The following is a 21243-nucleotide window of genomic DNA, read 5'->3' as shown; positions in this document are numbered from 1 at the left end:
CAGTCACCCACAGAGCTGCAGCCACGCGTCCGGGCTCCAGTCACCCACAGAGCTGCAGCCACGCGTCCGGGCTCCAGTCACCCACAGAGCTGCAGCCACGCGTCCGGGTTCCAGTCACCCACAGAGCTGCAGCCACGCGTCCGGGCTCCAGTCACCCACAGATCTGCAGCCACGCGTCCGGGCTCCAGTCACCCACAGATCTGCAGCCACGCGTCCTCATCTCAAGTCACCCACAGAGCTGCAGCCACGCGTCCGGGCTCCAGTCACCCACAGAGCTGCAGCCACGCGTCCGGGCTCCAGTCACCCACAGATCTGCAGCCACGCGTCCGGGCTCCAGTCACCCACAGATCTGCAGCCACGCGTCCGGGCTCCAGTCACCCACAGAGCTGCACCCAGGCGCCGGGCTCCAGTCACCCACAGAGCTGCACCCAGGCGCCGGGCTCCAGTCACCCACAGAGCTGCAGCCACGCGTCCGGGCTCCAGTCACCCACAGATCTGCAGCCACGCGTCCTCTTCTCCAGTCACCCACAGAGCTGCAGCCACGCGTCCGGGCTCCAGTCACCCACAGAGCTGCACCCACGCGTCCGGGCTCCAGTCCAGTGAGTACAGCTCTGGATGTGACTGGAGTAGTAGATCATTCGTCCTTACCGCAAGGTGTGACAGCGCAGTAGTCGAAGGGTGTTGTGGGGTCCTTGGTGTAGCACCAGGGGCCGTGGCTGTCGCCGTCAGGGTTGCGGCAGTAGTTTTCCTTCAAGGAGTCGCTTGCAGGAAATCTGTGGAGAGAAGAGCTGACGCTCAGTGTGTGACCGGTCCGCAGGGCGTGGGGGCGCAGGACGCGTGGGGGCGCAGGACGCGCGGGGGGGGGGGGGCGCGTAACTTACGGGAGCTCATTGGACATCTCCTTCCAGGGGCGGCACGGGATCCCCTTCCTCGTCTTGTTGGCGCTTCCATTATACGTCTCGCCATTACCGGAGAAACAACCTGAAAGCAGAGGACACTGCAGCAGAGCCCCAGCTGTGTCTATTCAGTGACTGCCGGCAGTGGTGGCGCCGCTGACCTCTCACCTGTGTCGGGCACATCGTCCGGGCAGCGGCGGATCTGGAAGCAGTACGCCATTCTCATGCGGGGGTCTGTGGTGAAGCACCAGGGGGCTTCTGATCCGTCCGGATTCCGGCAGTAATTCTCCTCCAGTGCCCTACAAGGAAGCACAGAGGAGGCGGAGTCACCGGGCTGCCTGCTGGGAGTTGTAGTGCCCTGTATTGCCCACCACTCACTTGCAGGGGTATTTCTCGGGTAGGAAGCGATGCTTGTGTGGCGTCTGAGCGTCCCATCGCTGGCAGGGAATCCCGGAGGTGGTCGTCGCCGCTTTACCGCGGTAACCCTCCCCTTTACCGGAGAAACAGCTACTGGCGACCGCGACACCCGACAGGCGCTGCTTCTCTGCTTCACCAGACGGAGGAAAGCAAAGGGGGGGAGACACCGGGACATCAGCAGAGAACAGCTCCACCCCCTATATATGCCAGCTCCACCCCCTATATACACCAGCTCCACCCCCCTATATACACCAGCTCCACCCCCCTATATACACCAGCTCCACCCCCCTATATACACCAGCTCCACCCCCCTATATACACCAGCTCCACCCCCCTATATACACCAGCTCCACCCCCCTATATACACCAGCTCCACCCCCTAAATACACCAGCTCCACCCCCTATATACACCAGCTCCACCCCCCTATATACACCAGCTCCACCCCCTATATACACCGCCTATATATACCAGCTCCACCCCCTATATACACCCCCTATATATACCAGCTCCACCCCCTATATACACCCCCTATATGCACCCCCTATATATACCAGCTCCACCCCCTATATACACCCCCTATATACACCCCCTATATATATACCAGCTCCACCCCTATATATACCAGCTCCACCCCCTATATACACCGCCTATATATACCAGCTCCACCCCCTATATACACCCCCTATATACACCCCCTATATACACCCCCTATATATATACCAGCTCCACCCCCTATATACACCGCCTATATATACCAGCTCCACCCCCTATATACACCCCCTATATATACCAGCTCCACCCCTATATATACCAGCTCCACCCCCTATATACACCGCCTATATATACCAGCTCCACCCCCTATATATACCAGCTCCACCCCCTATATACACCCCCTATATATACCAACTCGACCCACTATATACCAGCTCCAACCCCCTATATATACCAGCTCCACCCCTATATACACCCCCTATATATACCAACTCGACCCACTATATACCAGCTCCAACCCCCTATATATACCAGCTCCACCCCCTATATACACGCCATAAATATACCAGCTCCACCCCCTATATACCAGCTCCAACCCCCTATATATACCAGCTCCACCCCCCTATATATACCAGCTCCACCCCCTATATACACCCCCTATATATGAGCTCCACCCCCTATATACCAGCTCCACCCCTACATACACCGACTATATACTAGCTCCACGCCCCTATATACGAGCTCCACCCCCTATATACCCCCCATACATGCACCCCACTGCCCCCAATTGACTTACTGCATTTAGTGATGCTGCAGAACTCTCGCTCCACGCTGGGGTCGGTGCTGTAGCACCAGGGCCGCTCCGAACTGTCTGGGTTCCGGCAGTAATTATCATCCAGGTGCTTGTCCGGATACCTGCAGCAGTAAGAGGCCACTATATGGGCTGAGCATAGGACCACGCGGCTATATACACTCTGCGTGGCGCTATATACCCTCTGCGTGGCGCTATATACCCTCTGCGTGGCGCTACATACCCTCTGCGTGGCGCTACATACCCGCTGCGTGACGCTACATACCCGCTGCGTGGCGCTATATACCCGCTGCGTGGCGCTATATACCCGCTGCGTGGCGCTATATACCCTCTGCGTGGCGCTATATACCCTCCGCGTGGCGCTATATACCCTCGGCGTGGCGCTATATACCCGCTGCGTGGCGCTATATACCCGCTGCGTGGCGCAATATACCCTCTGCGTGGCGCTATATACCCTCTGCATGGTATAACCTACCTATATAGTGCTAGACACTCTCCAGCCCAGTGGCCACTTACCTCATGTTTGTGGCTTTGCTTTCCTGATAAGTAAAGAGAAACTTCTCATCTTTCCCCTCATGAGCCGCAGATTCCGGACCATAATTTGGCGGCAGCCGGAGGGTCATGTGATGTGTACGTGGCCATTGACCCTTCCGGCTGGCACCATATCATGAGGTGCCCCCCCCAGTCACACCCTGCATGGAGCCCCTGAGGCAGCCACTTACTTGTCCGGGCTGTAGGGGTGGGGGTGGGGGCTCTGCTGGTCCCAGCGCTGGCACTCTCTGCCCGACTCCGTGCGATCCAGGGATCCCCGATAATCCTCTCCATTGCAATTCAGGCAGAAATCTGCAGGAGACAGAAGATACACGGGGAAGTCCTGCAACCAGCCGCAGACATCAGAGCATGCAACGCTGCAGCTACAGGGAGGAGGAGGACGTCCTGCAACCAGCCGCAGACATCAGAGCATGCAACACTGCAGCTACCGGGAAGAGGAGGACGTCCTGCAACCAGCCGCAGACATCAGAGCATGCAACGCTGCAGCTACCGGGAAGAGGAGGACGTCCTGCAACCAGCCGCAGACATCAGAGCATGCAACGCTGCAGCTACCGGGAAGAGGAGGACGCCCTGCAACCAGCCGCAGACATCAGAGCATGCAACGCTGCAGCTACCGGGAGGAGGAGGACGCCCTGCAACCAGCCGCAGACATCAGAACATGCAACGCTGCAGCTACCGGGAAGAGGAGGACGTCCTGCAACCAGCGCAGACATCAGAACATGCAACGCTGCAGCTACCGGGAAGAGTAGGACGTCCTGCAACCAGCCGCAGACATCAGAGCATGCAACGCTGCAGCTACCGGGAAGAGGAGGACGTCCTGCAACCAGCCGCAGACATCAGAGCATGCAACGCTGCAGCTACCGGGAAGAGGAGGACGTCCTGCAACCAGCCGCAGACATCAGAGCATGCAACGCTGCAGCTACCGGGAAGAGGAGGACGTCCTGCAACCAGCCGCAGACATCAGAACATGCAACGCTGCAGCTACCGGGAAGAGGAGGACGTCCTGCAACCAGCCGCAGACATCAGAGCATGCAACGCTGCAGCTACCGGGAAGAGGAGGACGTCCTGCAACCAGCCGCAGACATCAGAGCATGCAACGCTGCAGCTACCGGGAAGAGGAGGACGTCCTGCAACCAGCCGCAGACATCAGAGCATGCAACGCTGCAGCTACCGGGAAGAGGAGGACGTCCTGCAACCAGCCGCAGACATCAGAACATGCAACGCTGCAGCTACCGGGAAGAGGAGGACGTCCTGCAACCAGCCGCAGACATCAGAGCATGCAACGCTGCAGCTACCGGGAAGAGGAGGACGCCCTGCAACCAGCCGCAGACATCAGAGCATGCAACGCTGCAGCTACCGGGAGGAGGAGGACGCCCTGCAACCAGCCGCAGACATCAGAACATGCAACGCTACAGCTACCGGGAAGAGGAGGACGTCCTGCAACCAGCCGCAGACATCAGAACATGCAACGCTGCAGCTACCGGGAAGAGGAGGACGCCCTGCAACCAGCCGCAGACATCAGAACATGCAACGCTACAGCTACCGGGAAGAGGAGGACGTCCTGCAACCAGCCGCAGACATCAGAACATGCAACGCTGCAGCTACCGGGAAGAGGAGGACGTCCTGCAACCAGCCGCAGACATCAGAGCATGCAACGCTGCAGCTACCGGGAAGAGGAGGACGTCCTGCAACCAGCCGCAGACATCAGAGCATGCAACGCTGCAGCTACCGGGAAGAGGAGGACGTCCTGCAACCAGCCGCAGACCTCAGAACATGCAACACTGCAGCTACAGGGAGGAGGAGGACGTCCTGCAACCAGCTGCAGACATCAGAACATGCAACGCTGCAGCTACCGGGAAGAGGAGGACGCCCTGCAACCAGCCGCAGACATCAGAGCATGCAACGCTGCAGCTACCGGGAAGAGGAGGATGTCCTGCAACCAGCCGCAGACATCAGAGCATGCAACGCTGCAGCTACCGGGAAGAGGAGGACGCCCTGCAACCAGCCGCAGACATCAGAGCATGCAACGCTGCAGCTACAGGGAGGAGGAGGAGGGGGGGGGCCTCCGGTATATGGCTTCCTATGCATTCATGTGATCACTAGTGGTGACTCACCCTCCTCGCACTTCTTGATGCCGCACACTTGGTGGCGCACGCTCTTATCGGTGGTGTAGCACCAGGGGCCGCTGGGGTCACGGTCCGGGTTACGGCAATAATTCTCATCCAACCCATTCTGAGCAGTTGGGAAATATCTGCATGGAAGAAAGTCACATGACATCGCTGTAAGATGATGTCACAACTTAGATGACATCACAAGGGCCACCATGGGGGAGGGAGGGGTGGACTTACTTGTGGTCATGGGGGAACTTCAGCCTCCACTGCTGACACGTCTTCCCTCTGTTGGTCTTGGACACGGTCCCGCGATAAGACGACCCGTCACCCACGATACAGTCACGGACATAATCTGGGGAGAGCCAAGAGAAAAGGCAATAATCTGCAGGAAAAGGGGGGCGGGGCTGCAGAGGGGGTAGCACTGTCATTTTGCTAGACGCCAATAATGGGCGGGGCTTACCTTTCTTTTGGTAAACGTCATAATTGATATTTTTCTGCAGAATAACCTGACCAGAATTCTGTGTCCACGGGAGAAGCCGACAGCTCAGAGACCTCAGGTTATAATCAAAGGACCTAAACACATCAACATCCAGCATTATCCTCCAGAGCTGCACTCACTATTCTGCTGCTGGTGCAGTCACTGTGTACATACATGACATTACTTATCCTGTACTGATCCTGAGTTACATCCTGTATTATACTCCAGAGCTGCACTCACTATTCTGCTGCTGGTGCAGTCACTGTACATACATGACATTACTTATCCTGTACTGATCCTGAGTTACATCCTGTATTATACTCCAGAGCTGCACTCACTATCCTGCTGCTGGTGCAGTCACTGTGTACATACATGACATTACTTATCCTGTACTGATCCTGAGTTACATCCTGTATTATACCCCAGAGCTGCACTCACTATTCTGCTGCTGGTGCAGTCACTGTGTACATACATGACATTACTTATCCTGTACTGATCCTGAGTTACATCCTGTATTATACTCCAGAGCTGCACTCACTATTCTGCTGCTGGTGCAGTCACTGTGTACATACATGACATTACTTATCCTGTACTGATCCTGAGTTACATCCTGTATTATACTCCAGAGCTGCACTCACTATTCTGCTGCTGGTGCAGTCACTGTGTACATACATGACATTACTTATCCTGTACTGATCCTGAGTTACATCCTGTATTATACCCCAGAGCTGCACTCACTATTCTGCTGCTGGTGCAGTCACTGTGTACATACATGACATTACTTATCCTGTACTGATCCTGAGTTACATCCTGTATTATACTCCAGAGCTGCACTCACTATTCTGCTGCTGGTGCAGTCACTGTGTACATACATGACATTACTTATCCTGTACTGATCCTGAGTTACATCCTGTATTATACTCCAGAGCTGCACTCACTATTCTGCTGCTGGTGCAGTCACTGTGTACATACATGACATTCCTTATCCTGTACTGATCCTGAGTTACATCCTGTATTATACTCCAGAGCTGCACTCACTATTCTGCTGCTGGTGCAGTCACTGTGTACATACATCACATTACTTATCCTGTACTGATCCTGAGTTACATCCTGTATTATACCCCAGAGCTGCACTCACTATTCTGCTGCTGGTGCAGTCACTGTGTACATACATGACATTACTTATCCTGTACTGATCCTGAGTTACATCCTGTATTATACCCCAGAGCTGCACTCACTATTCTGCTGCTGGTGCAGTCACTGTGTACATACATGACATTACTTATCCTGTACTGATCCTGAGTTACATCCTGTATTATACCCCAGAGCTGCACTCACTATTCTGCTGCTGGTGCAGTCACTGTGTACATACATGACATTACTTATCCTGTACTGCTCCTTAGTTACATCCTGTATTATACCCCAGAGCTGCACTCACTATTCTGCTGCTGGTGCAGTCACTGTGTACATACATGACATTACTTATCCTGTACTGATCCTGAGTTACATCCTGTATTATACTCCAGAGCTGCACTCACTATTCTGCTGCTGGTGCAGTCACTGTGTACATACATGACATTACTTATCCTGTACTGATCCTGAGTTACATCCTGTATTATACCCCAGAGCTGCACTCACTATTCTGCTGCTGGTGCAGTCACTGTGTACATACATGACATTACTTATCCTGTACTGATCCTGAGTTACATCCTGTATTATACCCCAGAGCTGCACTCACTATTCTGCTGCTGGTGCAGTCACTGTGTACATACATGACATTACTTATCCTGTACTGATCCTGAGTTACATCCTGTATTATATCCCAGAGCTGCACTCACTATTCTGCTGCTGGTGCAGTCACTGTGTACATACATGACATTACTTATCCTGTACTGATCCTGAGTTACATCCTGTATTATATCCCAGAGCTGCACTCACTATTCTGCTGCTGGTGCAGTCACTGTGTACATACATGACATTACTTATCCTGTACTGATCCTGAGTTACATCCTGTATTATACCCCAGAGCTGCACTCACTATTCTGCTGCTGGTGCAGTCACTGTGTACATACATGACATTACTTATCCTGTACTGATCCTGAGTTACATCCTGTATTATACTCCAGAGCTGCACTCACTATTCTGCTGCTGGTGCAGTCACTGTGTACATACATGACATTACTTATCCTGTACTGATCCTGAGTTACATCCTGTATTATACCCCAGAGCTGCACTCACTATTCTGCTGCTGGTGCAGTCACTGTGTACATACATGACATTACTTATCCTGTACTGATCCTGAGTTACATCCTGTATTATACCCCAGAGCTGCACTCACTATTCTGCTGCTGGTGCAGTCACTGTGTACATACATGACATTACTTATCCTGTACTGATCCTGAGTTACATCCTGTATTATACCCCAGAGCTGCACTCACTATTCTGCTGCTGGTGCAGTCACTGTGTACATACATGACATTACTTATCCTGTACTGATCCTGAGTTACATCCTGTATTATACCCCAGAGCTGCACTCACTATTCTGCTGCTGGTGCAGTCACTGTGTACATACATGACATTACTTATCCTGTACTGATCCTGAGTTACATCCTGTATTATACCCCAGAGCTGCACTCACTATTCTGCTGCTGGTGCAGTCACTGTGTACATACATGACATTACTTATCCTGTACTGATCCTGAGTTACATCCTGTATTATACCCCAGAGCTGCACTCACTATTCTGCTGCTGGTGCAGTCACTGTGTACATACATGACATTACTTATCCTGTACTGATCCTGAGTTACATCCTGTATTATACCCCAGAGCTGCACTCACTATTCTGCTGCTGGTGCAGTCACTGTGTACATACATGACATTACTTATCCTGTACTGATCCTGAGTTACATCCTGTATTATACCCCAGAGCTGCACTCACTATTCTGCTGCTGGTGCAGTCACTGTACATACATGACATTACTTATCCTGTACTGATTCTGAGTTACATCCTGTATTATACTCCAGAGCTGCACTCACTATTCTGCTGCTGGTGCAGTCACTGTACATACATGACATTACTTATCCTGTACTGATCCTGAGTTACATCCTGTATTATACCCCAGAGCTGCACTCACTATTCTGCTGCTGGTGCAGTCACTGTGTACATACATGACATTACTTATCCTGTACTGATCCTGAGTTACATCCTGTATTATACCCCAGAGCTGCACTCACTATTCTGCTGCTGGTGCAGTCACTGTGTACATACATGACATTACTTATCCTGTACTGATCCTGAGTTACATCCTGTATTATACTCCAGACCTGCACTCACTATTCTGCTGCTGGTGCAGTCACTGTACATACATGACATTACTTATCCTGTACTGATCCTGAGTTACATCCTGTATTATACTCCAGAGCTGCACTCACTATTCTGCTGCTGGTGCAGTCACTGTGTACATACATGACATTACTTATCCTGTACTGATCCTGAGTTACATCCTGTATTATACCCCAGAGCTGCACTCACTATTCTGCTGCTGGTGCAGTCACTGTGTACATACATGACATTACTTATCCTGTACTGATCCTGAGTTACATCCTGTATTATACCCCAGAGCTGCACTCACTATTCTGCTGCTGGTGCAGTCACTGTGTACATACATGACATTACTTATCCTGTACTGATCCTGAGTTACATCCTGTATTATACTCCAGAGCTGCACTCACTATTCTGCTGCTGCTGCAGTCACTGTGTACATACATGACATTACTTATCCTGTACTGATCCTGAGTTACATCCTGTATTATACCCCAGAGCTGCACTCACTATTCTGCTGCTGGTGCAGTCACTGTGTACATACATGACATTACTTATCCTGTACTGATCCTGAGTTACATCCTGTATTATACCCCAGAGCTGCACTCACTATTCTGCTGCTGGTGCAGTCACTGTGTACATACATGACATTACTTATCCTGTACTGATCCTGAGTTACATCCTGTATTATACTCCAGAGCTGCACTCACTATTCTGCTGCTGGTGCAGTCACTGTGTACATACATGACATTACTTATCCTGTACTGATCCTGAGTTACATCCTGTATTATACCCCAGAGCTGCACTCACTATTCTGCTGCTGGTGCAGTCACTGTACATACATGACATTACTTATCCTGTACTGATCCTGAGTTACATCCTGTATTATACCCCAGAGCTGCACTCACTATTCTGCTGCTGGTGCAGTCACTGTACATACATGACATTACTTATCCTGTACTGATCCTGAGTTACATCCTGTATTATACCCCAGAGCTGCACTCACTATTCTGCTGCTGGTGCAGTCACTGTGTACATACATGACATTACTTATCCTGTACTGATCCTGAGTTACATCCTGTATTATACCCCAGAGCTGCACTCACTATTCTGCTGCTGGTGCAGTCACTGTGTACATACATGACATTACTTATCCTGTACTGATCCTGAGTTACATCCTGTATTATACCCCAGAGCTGCACTCACTATTCTGCTGCTGGTGCAGTCACTGTGTACATACATGACATTACTTATCCTGTACTGATCCTGAGTTACATCCTGTATTATACTCCAGAGCTGCACTCACTATTCTGCTGCTGCTGCAGTCACTGTGTACATACATGACATTACTTATCCTGTACTGATCCTGAGTTACATCCTGTATTATACCCCAGAGCTGCACTCACTATTCTGCTGCTGGTGCAGTCACTGTGTACATACATGACATTACTTATCCTGTACTGATCCTGAGTTACATCCTGTATTATACCCCAGAGCTGCACTCACTATTCTGCTGCTGGTGCAGTCACTGTGTACATACATGACATTACTTATCCTGTACTGATCCTGAGTTACATCCTGTATTATACTCCAGACCTGCACTCACTATTCTGCTGCTGGTGCAGTCACTGTACATACATGACATTACTTATCCTGTACTGATCCTGAGTTACATCCTGTATTATACCCCAGAGCTGCACTCACTATTCTGCTGCTGGTGCAGTCACTGTACATACATGACATTACTTATCCTGTACTGATCCTGAGTTACATCCTGTATTATACCCCAGAGCTGCACTCACTATTCTGCTGCTGGTGCAGTCACTGTGTACATACATGACATTACTTATCCTGTACTGATCCTGAGTTACATCCTGTATTATACCCCAGAGCTGCACTCACTATTCTGCTGCTGGTGCAGTCACTGTGTACATACATGACATTACTTATCCCGTACTGATCCTGAGTTACATCCTGTAAATCTTTTATTTTATATATAAAAATGAAAAACATTACAACAATAAACATAAATAAAGCCATAACTTCTGGCAAAACAAAACAATAATACAAACTAAAAGAGACTTACGAAAATCTCCTGGCCCAGCCACACACACACCACACAATCAGCATTATAAAACAAAACCTTCACCCAGTCCCACCACCTAATTTTTTTTTTTTTTTTTATATATAATTTTTTATAATAATTTTTTTTTTTTTTTTTTTTCCATAAATAACTAAAGAATACACAGCAAAAAAAAAGACAAACAGGAAATAAAAACATTAAATATAAACTAACTAAATCCCACGCCCATCACCCTCCCACCCAGACACTGGTCTAACGTCCAAAGTCCGCGCTATATAGTCCAGACCAGTGCCCAGGATCGTACAGTCCAAATCCCGTCCACCCCCCTCCCAACCTAACACCCTAACACCAACACCCCAAAACCAACCAACCTATATACACACAAGAACTATAACTACATAAATACACACTGTACACAAAATACAAACACATTAAACATATCAACATAACAAACCAACCACATAAAGCCCAGGTTCGGCGCCTGCAAGCCCCAACATCACTATAACCTCAGATACAAAACAAAAATCTACAGTGTCAGCATCAGCCCAACACCAGGAGAGGAGATGACAGACTAAGGGACACTAAAGGAGAGAGGCCCTCCCCGTGCCCAGCCTCTCATACTCCAGAGAGCGCACCTTCACCAGGAGGGGAGAGGACAGACTAAGGGACACTAAAGGAGAACCCCCTCCAAAGGAGAGAGGCCCTCCCCGTGCCCAGCCTCTCATACTCCAGAGAGCGCACCTTCACCAGGAGGGAGAGGACAGACTAAGGGACACTAAGGAGAGAGGCCCTCCCCGTGCCCAGCCTCTCATACTCCAGAGAGCGCACCTTCACCAGGAGGGGAGAGGACAGACTAAGGGACACTAAGGAGAGAGGCCCTCCCCGTGCCCAGCCTCTCATACTCCAGAGAGCGCACCTTCACCAGGAGGGAGAGGACAGACTAAGGGGCACTAAGGAGAGAGGCCCTCCCCGTGCCCAGCCTCTCATACTCCAGAGAGCGCACCTTCACCAGGAGGGAGAGGACAGACTAAGGGACACTAAGGAGAGAGGCCCTCCCCGTGCCCCGCCTCTCATACTCCAGAGAGCGCACCTTCACCAGGAGGGAGAGGACAGACTAAGGGACACTAAGGAGAGAGGCCCTCCCCGTGCCCAGCCTCTCATACTCCAGAGAGCGCACCTTCACCAGGAGGGAGAGGACAGACTAAGGGACACTAAGGAGAGAGGCCCTCCCCGTGCCCAGCCCCTCATACTCCAGAGAGCGCACCTTCACCAGGTCACCCAGAATGTTCCTAACCACCTCATCCACCGGGAGGATTTTACGCTGCGTCGACACTAAACACCGTGCGTTCCACGTGTGGTACCTGACCACTAGGCTAACTAGGAATAACGTGCAGCGGTCCCGGCCACCCAGGCCTCTGAATGCTCCATAGGCCCACTCCGCATAGGAGAGACCGGCCAACCCGGGCCAATGGATGGAAGCGCCCACCCGGTTGTACACCTCTGTGTTAAAGGGGCACTGAAGCAGGAAGTGGTCCATGCTCTCCAGCAGGCCACCGCACTCCTCCCGGGGACAACCCCTTTCCTCAGAGCTCCTACACTTCAGATTGTCCCTCACACACAGCTTTCCATGGAAACAGCGCCAAGTCACGTCCCAAAACTTCAAGGGGATCCTGATGGAATTCAAAAGACCTAAACCCACCCCCAGATCCCGACTTGGGCAATCCCTGAGGGCCAGAGGCTTCTGGAAATGGGTCAACAGAACCCTTTTGTCAAGGAGTTTCCTCGACAAGGTCCTGATCTCCCACATTCCCAGACCCCACCGGCGAATTACCTTCAGAACCGGGGTAGCGTAAGCCGGAAGATGCCCATGTGGTGTACGGAGATCCTTCACTCGCCCTCCTGTCTCCCATTCCTGGAAGAAAGGCCGAAACCATCCCCTGCAGGAGTATACCCACAGAGGAGCCCATCCCCTACAGGAGTATACCCACAGAGGAGCCCATCCCCTGCAGGAGTATACCCACGGAGGAGCCCATCCCCTGCAGGAGTATACCCACGGAGGAGCCCATCCCCTGCAGGAGTATACCCACGGAGGAGCCCATCCCCTGCAGGAGTATACCCACGGAGGAGCCCATCCCCTGCAGGAGTATACCCACGGAGGAGCCCATCCCCTGCAGGAGTATACCCACGGAGGAGCCAATCCCCTACAGGAGCATACCCACGGAGGAGCCCTCTCTTTCCAGAGGTTTGCTACATTGATCTTAAGAAAGGTATTCACTAGGAACACCACAGGGTTGACCATACACAACCCTCCTTGTCTCCTCGTGCGGTAAGTAACCTCCCTCTTGATTAGGTTCAGCCTATTCCCCCATAACAGCTGGAAGAACAGACTGTAGACCCGAGTCCAGAGGGGTTCTGGCAACATGCACACACTGCCCAGATAAATCAGCAATGGGAGCAGGTAAGTTTTAATCAAGTTCACCCTTTCTCTGAGGGTCAAAGACCAACCCTTCCACTGGTCCACCTTCTGGGCGGCGATCTTAAGCCTGCCATCCCAGTTTTGCATGGGGTAATCCCCCTGGCCAAATTCGATGCCGAGAACTTTGGCAGAGTCTTGGGGCCCTGGAAGAGTGTCCGGGAGATCAAAGCCTGGATCCCCCTCTCCCAGCCAGAGACTCTCACACTTATCCCGGTTGATCTTGGACCCAGAAGCCTCTGAGTAGCGGTCAACCTCTGACATCACCCATTGCGCCTCCCCTCTCGAGGACACAAAAACGGTGACATCATCAGCATATGCTACCACCCTTAGAGTGGCTTCCGGTGCTGCCCGATCCATCCCGACTCCCACCAACGGCCCACGATCAACCCTCCTAAGGAATGGGTCAATCGCGAACACGTATAATAGTGGGCTCAGAGGACAACCCTGGCGAACACCAGACCCGACCTCAAAAGAGCGGCCAATCCAACCGTTCACAAGCGGGAAACTCTCTGCCCCTGCGTACAAAACCTTTAGCCAATTGACAAACTCCCCCGGCAGGCCATACCTCAGAAGGACAGACCAGAGGTACTCGTGGTCAACCCGATCAAACACTTTTGCCTGATCCAAGGACAGCAAGTACCCCTTCCAGTTACCAGCCCTGCCCTGCTCCACTGCCTCCCAGACACAAAGCACAGCACTAAATGTACTGCGGCCTGGAACAGAGCAGTGCTGGGTCCCCGAAAGGAGCCGGGGCGCAAACTGCACCAGCCGATTAAACAGCACCTTTGCCAAAACCTTTCTGTCCGTATTGAGAAGCGCTATGGGACGCCAGTTCTCAATACGAGATCGGTCCTTACCCTTTGACAGGATGATCAGGGCAGACCTCCTCATTGACTTCGGCAGAGCGCCCGAGGAAAGACACTCATTGAATACCTCAGTCAAGAGGGGAACCAAGGCGTCCTTAAAGGTCTTATAAAACTCAGATGTTAAGCCATCCGGACCTGGCGATTTCTTGAGGGCGAGCCCTTCAATCGCCCGGCTGACTTCCTCTTCCCTGATCATCTCTGTCAAAACATCAAGAGAGGGGTCTACTCCTGGCTCAGGGACAGTTTCAGCCAGGAAAGCCGACATCACATCCCGATCTAGATCCTTCCTGCCCAAGAGGTGCGAGTAGAAGGATCTGACGACCTCCAGAATCCCTGATCTGGACCTTTTCAGGGATCCCGTACTGTCAACCAGTCCTGTGACAACTTTACCATTCACTGACATCTTGCAGTTTCTGTAAGGGTCGGGCGAGCGGTATTTCCCGTGTCTATCGTACTGACACCTCTTCAGCAAGGATTTCACTCTGGAGATGTCCTCACGACTACCTCCAGTCGAGACGAGATGCTCGAGTTTCCTCCTCAGGCCCTGATACAGGCGGTACCTGTCCAGGCTCCTGAGGCTCGAGAGCTGGCGGAAGAATCTCGCCACCCTTTTCTTGAGCATCTCCCACCACTCTGACTTACTGCTACAAAGGCCCAGCAAAGGTACCTGGCTCTGAAGAAAGTCCTCAAAGGATTGTCTTATCTCCGCTTCCTCCAGGAGAGACGAATTGAGCTTCCAGTAGCCTCTTCCCATCCGGGGGGTCTCTGTAACATTCAGAAAAAACAAAATTAGACAGTGGTCGGAGAACTCCACCTCAACAACGGACACTGCTGAAGAAATGGCTTCCTCCTTTAAATAAAACCTGTCTATTCTAGACCTGCAGCTACCCCTATAATAGGTGAACCCCGCGTGGCCTGGGGTGTGCCGGATGTGGACATCCACCAGGCGAGCCTCACTGGCTATGCTATTAAGAGCGACGCTATCATAAGTCAGCTTGTCTCTGGAACCTCCCCTATCCTGGGACCTCGTGACAGCATTGAAGTCCCCTCCAAAGACCACCTGCCGACTTGTAAAAAGGTAGGGCTTGATCCTCATAAAGAGACACTTCCTGTCCCACTTGGACTGGGGACCATAGATGTTAATTAGGCGAAGTTCTTGTCCCTTCATGAGGACATCCAGGATCAGGCACCTCCCCATTTCTAACTCAATAACTCGTCGGCATTCTACCGGTGCGGTAAAGAGGACCGCCACTCCGCTATACGGCTCGGCCGCAAGAGACCAATAGGAAGGCCCGTGTCTCCATTCCCTCTTAGCTTTAAACACGGCCGCCAAATCTGGCAGCCTGGTCTCCTGCAAAAATAAAATGTCGGCTTCAACGCGGCCGAGAAAATCAAAGGCCGCAAATCTAGCCGCATCAAACTTAATGCTGGCGACATTAATGGACGCCAGAGTCAACGGAGTGGGTGCCGCCATCATGAGTGATTGAGTTAAACAGCTTTTTTCTTATTGCTTCCCCTCCCCCGACTCTCCTCTGACGATGATCCCTTTTCTTTTTTCCCATCAGATTTAGGGCAACTTCTTTTTAATGAAATTGAGGTGTCCATGTTATTATTGGACCCCAAGGACCCACCCGGACCACCCTCTCCTTCGTCCTTGTCTCCTGACTCTGAGTCAGTCTCCCACTCTGAGGACCCAGCTTCCCCAGAGGATAGAGACTCGGCGCCCCCTGCAGGCTGCTCCGCCGCCACCTCCAGAACCCCACCCTCAGCCTCTCCTTCCGAGGAGGCGATCTCATCGAGGGTGAGGAACCGGTTGGAAAGCTCAACCAGAGGGGAGGAAGTTTTCCCTTCCTTAGGTACCTTAGATACGCCGCGCTTTTTCTTTTTCTGCTTGCGCTTATTTTCTAGCCAAATCCTGTTATCCTCATCCATACTCTCATACTGGGAGGACGTGGAGGACATGGCACCTTTCTCGCGCTCCATCCTCCTGACCTCCTCATCCAACTCATCATCCCTCAGGGCCTCAGTAGCAAGACCAGCCTCTGAGGAAGGACCCAGGGTCACCCCAGCAACCTGAGGCTTCCCCAGTTCTCTCCCTTTTTGTCTGGCTTCAAGCCGCCTCAACTGAGAAGGTGACTTCTTCTTACTTTTCTTCACAGGCCCCTCAGCTCCTCCACCTCTGCTGGTACCTTCCCCAGCAGAAGCAACCTCATGGCTCTCCTCCACTGGGGTCACAACCGCATTGGCAAAGGAGCGAGGACAACGGCTGAAAGGGTGACCGAGCTCACCACACAGGTTACACCTAATGTCCTTACAGGATGCAGCGAGATGACCTAGCCCACCACACAAAGCGCACTTCTGCACTTGGCAGCTGGCGCTAAAGTGTGTGGGGTCACCGCACCTGTGACAGACCTTCGGCTGCCCCTGGTAGAAAATCAGGATTCTGTCCCGCCCAAGAAAGGCTGAAGAGGGAATGTGGGCGACTGTGCCGCCTGAACACTTCAACTTCATCATGAAGGTCCAGGCTCCAGACCAAATGCCAAATTCATCGCGGTTTTTCTGAGGTACCTGTACAACCTCACCATAACGACTGAGCCAAGTCATGATGTCCACGCAAGAAAGTGACTCGTTACGGGTCAAAACGGTCACCTTCTTGACTGTGTTTTGGCGAGACACTGCTTGCACAGCAAAGTCTCGCCAGCCAGGCTCGTTCTTTGCCAGCTCATAATTCGACCAGAAGAGCTCTAAGCCCTCCGGCCGAACAAAGCTGACATCGAACTCCGGAGTACCATAAGGATGTATCAGGGCAAAGATGTCACTAGCCCTGAAGTTCATCTTCAGGAGGAGCTCCACCACCCTTGACCTGGGGGGGCATGCGTCACTGCCCCTCCAGCGAAGACGAACCACATTCCTACGGGCAGCTCCGGGCCCAGTTGTGGGTAAAGACCATACAGTCTCTCCCCCCCTTTTCTCTTGGAAGGCTGCCAGGCCATGCCTGTCTGTCCAGAAGGACAGATCAACATCTCTCCCCTCTACAGTGATTGACTTTTCCCCTCTCCTGAGAGCCTCCAGAAGACGCCTTTGCAAAACGCTATTCCCAGAGTCAGGAGACAAGGAGTTAACCCCACTTGCCCCAGCGGTGACACTCGCATAGCTCCTTATAGGAGCGGCCACCACTGGGGGTGCAGAAGGTCCAGCACGCACAACAGGATCACCCCCCTCAGCACCATTCACCACTCCCACATTCACCACTCCCACATTCACCACACTATGTGCATTACTGCCTCGCTTCCTTGCATCACTCACACCAGCTGGGCCAGGAGGACCTGGGGTTGCCTCGGCGTCACTGGGCACTGGGGGTAGAGCCACCTCCATAGCTGATACAGCCTGAGAAGAGGCAGCTCCAACCCCAATCTTAAAGGTGCCCTCTGCCTCATTGGCATTAACCCCTTGTTGTCCAGTAGTTTTTTTAATATTTCTGCTCTGCTGCTCGCTGGATGCAAGAGGCCACTTGCCCTTGCAGACTCCGGACAGTCTTTTTGTGCCCTCTCCAGGGTCTGATGATCCAATGCAAAACAACACTTTTCCTGCGCCTTTCTCTGCAGGCTGCTCGGGATGCTTGGGAGGCGCCGCACCACAAGCCCCAGCAGCCCCATCACACTGCCGCTGCTCACCGGAGCTAGATGCAGCCACAGAGCTAGGGGCCACAGGAGCCACCGTCCCTGGCACCGGGCCACCCCCCCCTCCCACTGGGGGGCAGCGCACAGTACCAGGACCTGCTGGATCGCCCTCACTGTCCGGCCTTTCGGCCGATGCCTTCCCTGCACCATCCTTGCTACTACAAACAAGGCTGGTGCTCTGCGCCATGATGGAACGTGGCTTTGCACTCTCCCCGCACCCTGGCACCGAGTCCACTGCAGGATTCGTGCTGGGCTGGGTAACGGGGCCTACACGACAGGCTGGCACTGCTGCCCGCCCGGAGGAAACAGGGAGGGGACGAAACACCAGATTCACCTCCTGAGACGCCTTGGTCTTCTTGGGTCTCGTCTTCTTCCTCTTTTGGTCGTCACTCGGGATATCATCACCAAAGGAAAAGTTCTGGAGGTGAACTGGGGACTCAAGCTGACGGATCTGAGCCATTAGCGCCCCCCCCTGGCCGCTGTCATCACTTTCCTCCTCCAGGTTGGCAGAGCCGCAGCCTGATGGTAATGGCGCTTGCTCTGCAGGCAGCCTGTCGTGCGAGGCCTGCTGGTGTTGGTGCAGGCCACCAGACGGACACGGCAGGTCTTCCTCATCCTCCTCATCATCGCCATCATCCGTCTGGATCTCAAGCCCCTTCTGCTTTCTCAACTGCTCCTGGCGCATGTCATCAAACCGGGCGTCGTTTTCCAACTTTTCACGGAACGGACCGCTGTGCTCGCGGATTAGATGTCGCTTCTCCTGCAGAGCGGTGACCTCGGCTTTTAGTCTGTCTATGGTGGTAAGAAGATCAGACTTTTTCTTCTTAGTGGCCACCCCCGCTAGGGCCAAGGTCTCCCGTATCTCCTCCTGGAGCCTCCTCAGCGCTTTTCCAGCTTCCTCGTACTCACGGAGGTGCTCAGCAATCCGGGAGCCATAGATGGAAGCAGACTCCCGGGCCTTAAGATCACCCCATGCTTTTTGCACACCTCCGTGAGCACCCAGCTTTCCAGCTGAACCACCCAGCTTTCCCGCACACACATCCAGCTTTCCAGGAGGAGCACTCAGGCTGATGTCACTTGCCTTGATCTTCTGTGTTCCGGAGACCTTGCGGCTTCCCTGGGTCTTGGGGGTGGCAGCCGAGGTCACATCGCTGCGTCCTTGGCTCCGGGCAGATCTTCTCACCCCTTCCGCTTTGGCCGGTAACTGGTTTCTCCTGCCCCCCGCCGGCCTGGTCCGGGAGGCAGAAGCCTGGGATTTTCCTGCAGGATTCATCCCACAGAACCCACTCCCTCCCTGGGGAGGAGAGAGCAGGCCTGGGTGGATAGAGATTGCTCCAGGTGGTGCAGGAGCTCAGCAGCACACAACCACACCCTTCAGTAGCACACAGCAGAATGAGATTGCACGCACTATTCTGCTGCTGGTGCAGTCACTGTGTGCATACATGACATTACTTATCCTGTACTGATCCTGAGTTACATCCTGTATTATACCCCAGAGCTGCACTCACTATTCTGCTGCTGGTGCAGTCACTGTGTACATACATGACATTACTTATCCTGTACTGATCCTGAGTTACATCCTGTATTATACCCCAGAGCTGCACTCACTATTCTGCTGCTGGTGCAGTCACTGTGTACATACATGACATTACTTATCCTGTACTGATCCTGAGTTACATCCTGTATTATACCCCAGAGCTGCACTCACTATTCTGCTGCTGGTGCAGTCACTGTGTACATACATGACATTACTTATCCTGTACTGATCCTGAGTTACATCCTGTATTATACCCCAGAGCTGCACTCACTATTCTGCTGCTGGTGCAGTCACTGTGTACATACATCACATTACTTATCCTGTACTGATCCTGAGTTACATCCTGTATTATACTCCAGAGCTGCACTCACTATTCTGCTGCTGGTGCAGTCACTGTGTACAGACATGACATTACTTATCCTGTACTGATCCTGAGTTACATCCTGTATTATACCCCAGAGCTGCACTCACTATTCTGCTGCTGGTGCAGTCACTGTGTACATACATGACATTACTTATCCTGTACTGATCCTGAGTTACATCCTGTATTATACCCCAGAGCTGCACTCACTATTCTGCTGCTGGTGCAGTCACTGTGTACATACATGACATTACTTATCCTGTACTGATCCTGAGTTACATCCTGTATTATACTCCAGAGCTGCACTCACTATTCTGCTGCTGGTGCAGTCACTGTGTACAGACATGACATTACTTATCCTGTACTGATCCTGAGTTACATCCTGTATTATACCCCAGAGCTGCACTCACTATTCTGCTGCTGGTGCAGTCACTGTGTACATACATGACATTACTTATCCTGTACTGATCCTGAGTTACATCCTGTATTATACTCCAGAGCTGCACTCACTATTCTGCTGCTGGTGCAGTCACTGTGTACATACATGACATTACTTATCCTGTACTGATCCTGAGTTACATCCTGTATTATACCCCAGAGCTGCACGCACTATTCTGCTGCTGGTGCAGTCACTGTGTACATACATGACATTACTTATCCTGTACTGATCCTGAGTTACATCCTGTATTATACACCAGAGCTGCACTCACTATTCTGCTGCTGGTGCAGTCACTGTGTACATACATGACATTACTTATCCTGTACTGATCCTGAGTTACATCCTGTATTATACCCCAGAGCTGCACTCACTATTCTGCTGCTGGTGCAGTCACTGTGTACATACATGACATTACTTATCCTGTACTGATCCTGAGTTACATCCTGTATTATACCCCAGAGCTGCACTCACTATTCTGCTGCTGGTGCAGTCACTGTGTACATACATCACATTACTTATCCTGTACTGATCCTGAGTTACATCCTGTATTATACTCCAGAGCTGCACTCACTATTCTGCTGCTGGTGCAGTCACTGTGTACATACATGACATTACTTATCCTGTACTGATCCTGAGTTACATCCTGTATTATACCCCAGAGCTGCACGCACTATTCTGCTGCTGGTGCAGTCACTGTGTACATACATGACATTACTTATCC

General features: G+C 52.1%; 1 protein-coding gene across 1 annotated transcript in view; it reads right to left on the bottom strand.

Annotated features, from left to right (window-relative positions):
• The window catches only part of LOC140111548 (hepatocyte growth factor-like protein), a gene marked incomplete at its 3' end in the record, with an annotated part of 47828 nt that overhangs the window by 9035 nt on the left and 17550 nt on the right, over window positions 1–21243 (bottom strand). Inside the window, exons 4-12 of the mRNA XM_072132394.1 lie at window positions 5741–5853; window positions 5518–5632; window positions 5284–5420; window positions 3340–3460; window positions 2603–2721; window positions 1275–1443; window positions 1065–1195; window positions 882–981; window positions 649–773 (exon numbers count right to left, since the gene is read on the bottom strand). Of these exons, the coding sequence (XP_071988495.1) occupies window positions 649–773; window positions 882–981; window positions 1065–1195; window positions 1275–1443; window positions 2603–2721; window positions 3340–3460; window positions 5284–5420; window positions 5518–5632; window positions 5741–5853 (1130 nt within the window). The remainder of the gene's footprint in view (window positions 1–648; window positions 774–881; window positions 982–1064; window positions 1196–1274; window positions 1444–2602; window positions 2722–3339; window positions 3461–5283; window positions 5421–5517; window positions 5633–5740; window positions 5854–21243) is intronic.

Source organism: Engystomops pustulosus, unplaced genomic scaffold, assembly GCF_040894005.1.
Source record: "Engystomops pustulosus unplaced genomic scaffold, aEngPut4.maternal MAT_SCAFFOLD_491, whole genome shotgun sequence".
Classification (NCBI taxonomy): domain Eukaryota; kingdom Metazoa; phylum Chordata; class Amphibia; order Anura; family Leptodactylidae; genus Engystomops; species Engystomops pustulosus.
The sequence above is the reverse complement of the archived record's forward strand: the minus strand, read 5'-3'. Positions and strand labels throughout refer to the sequence as shown.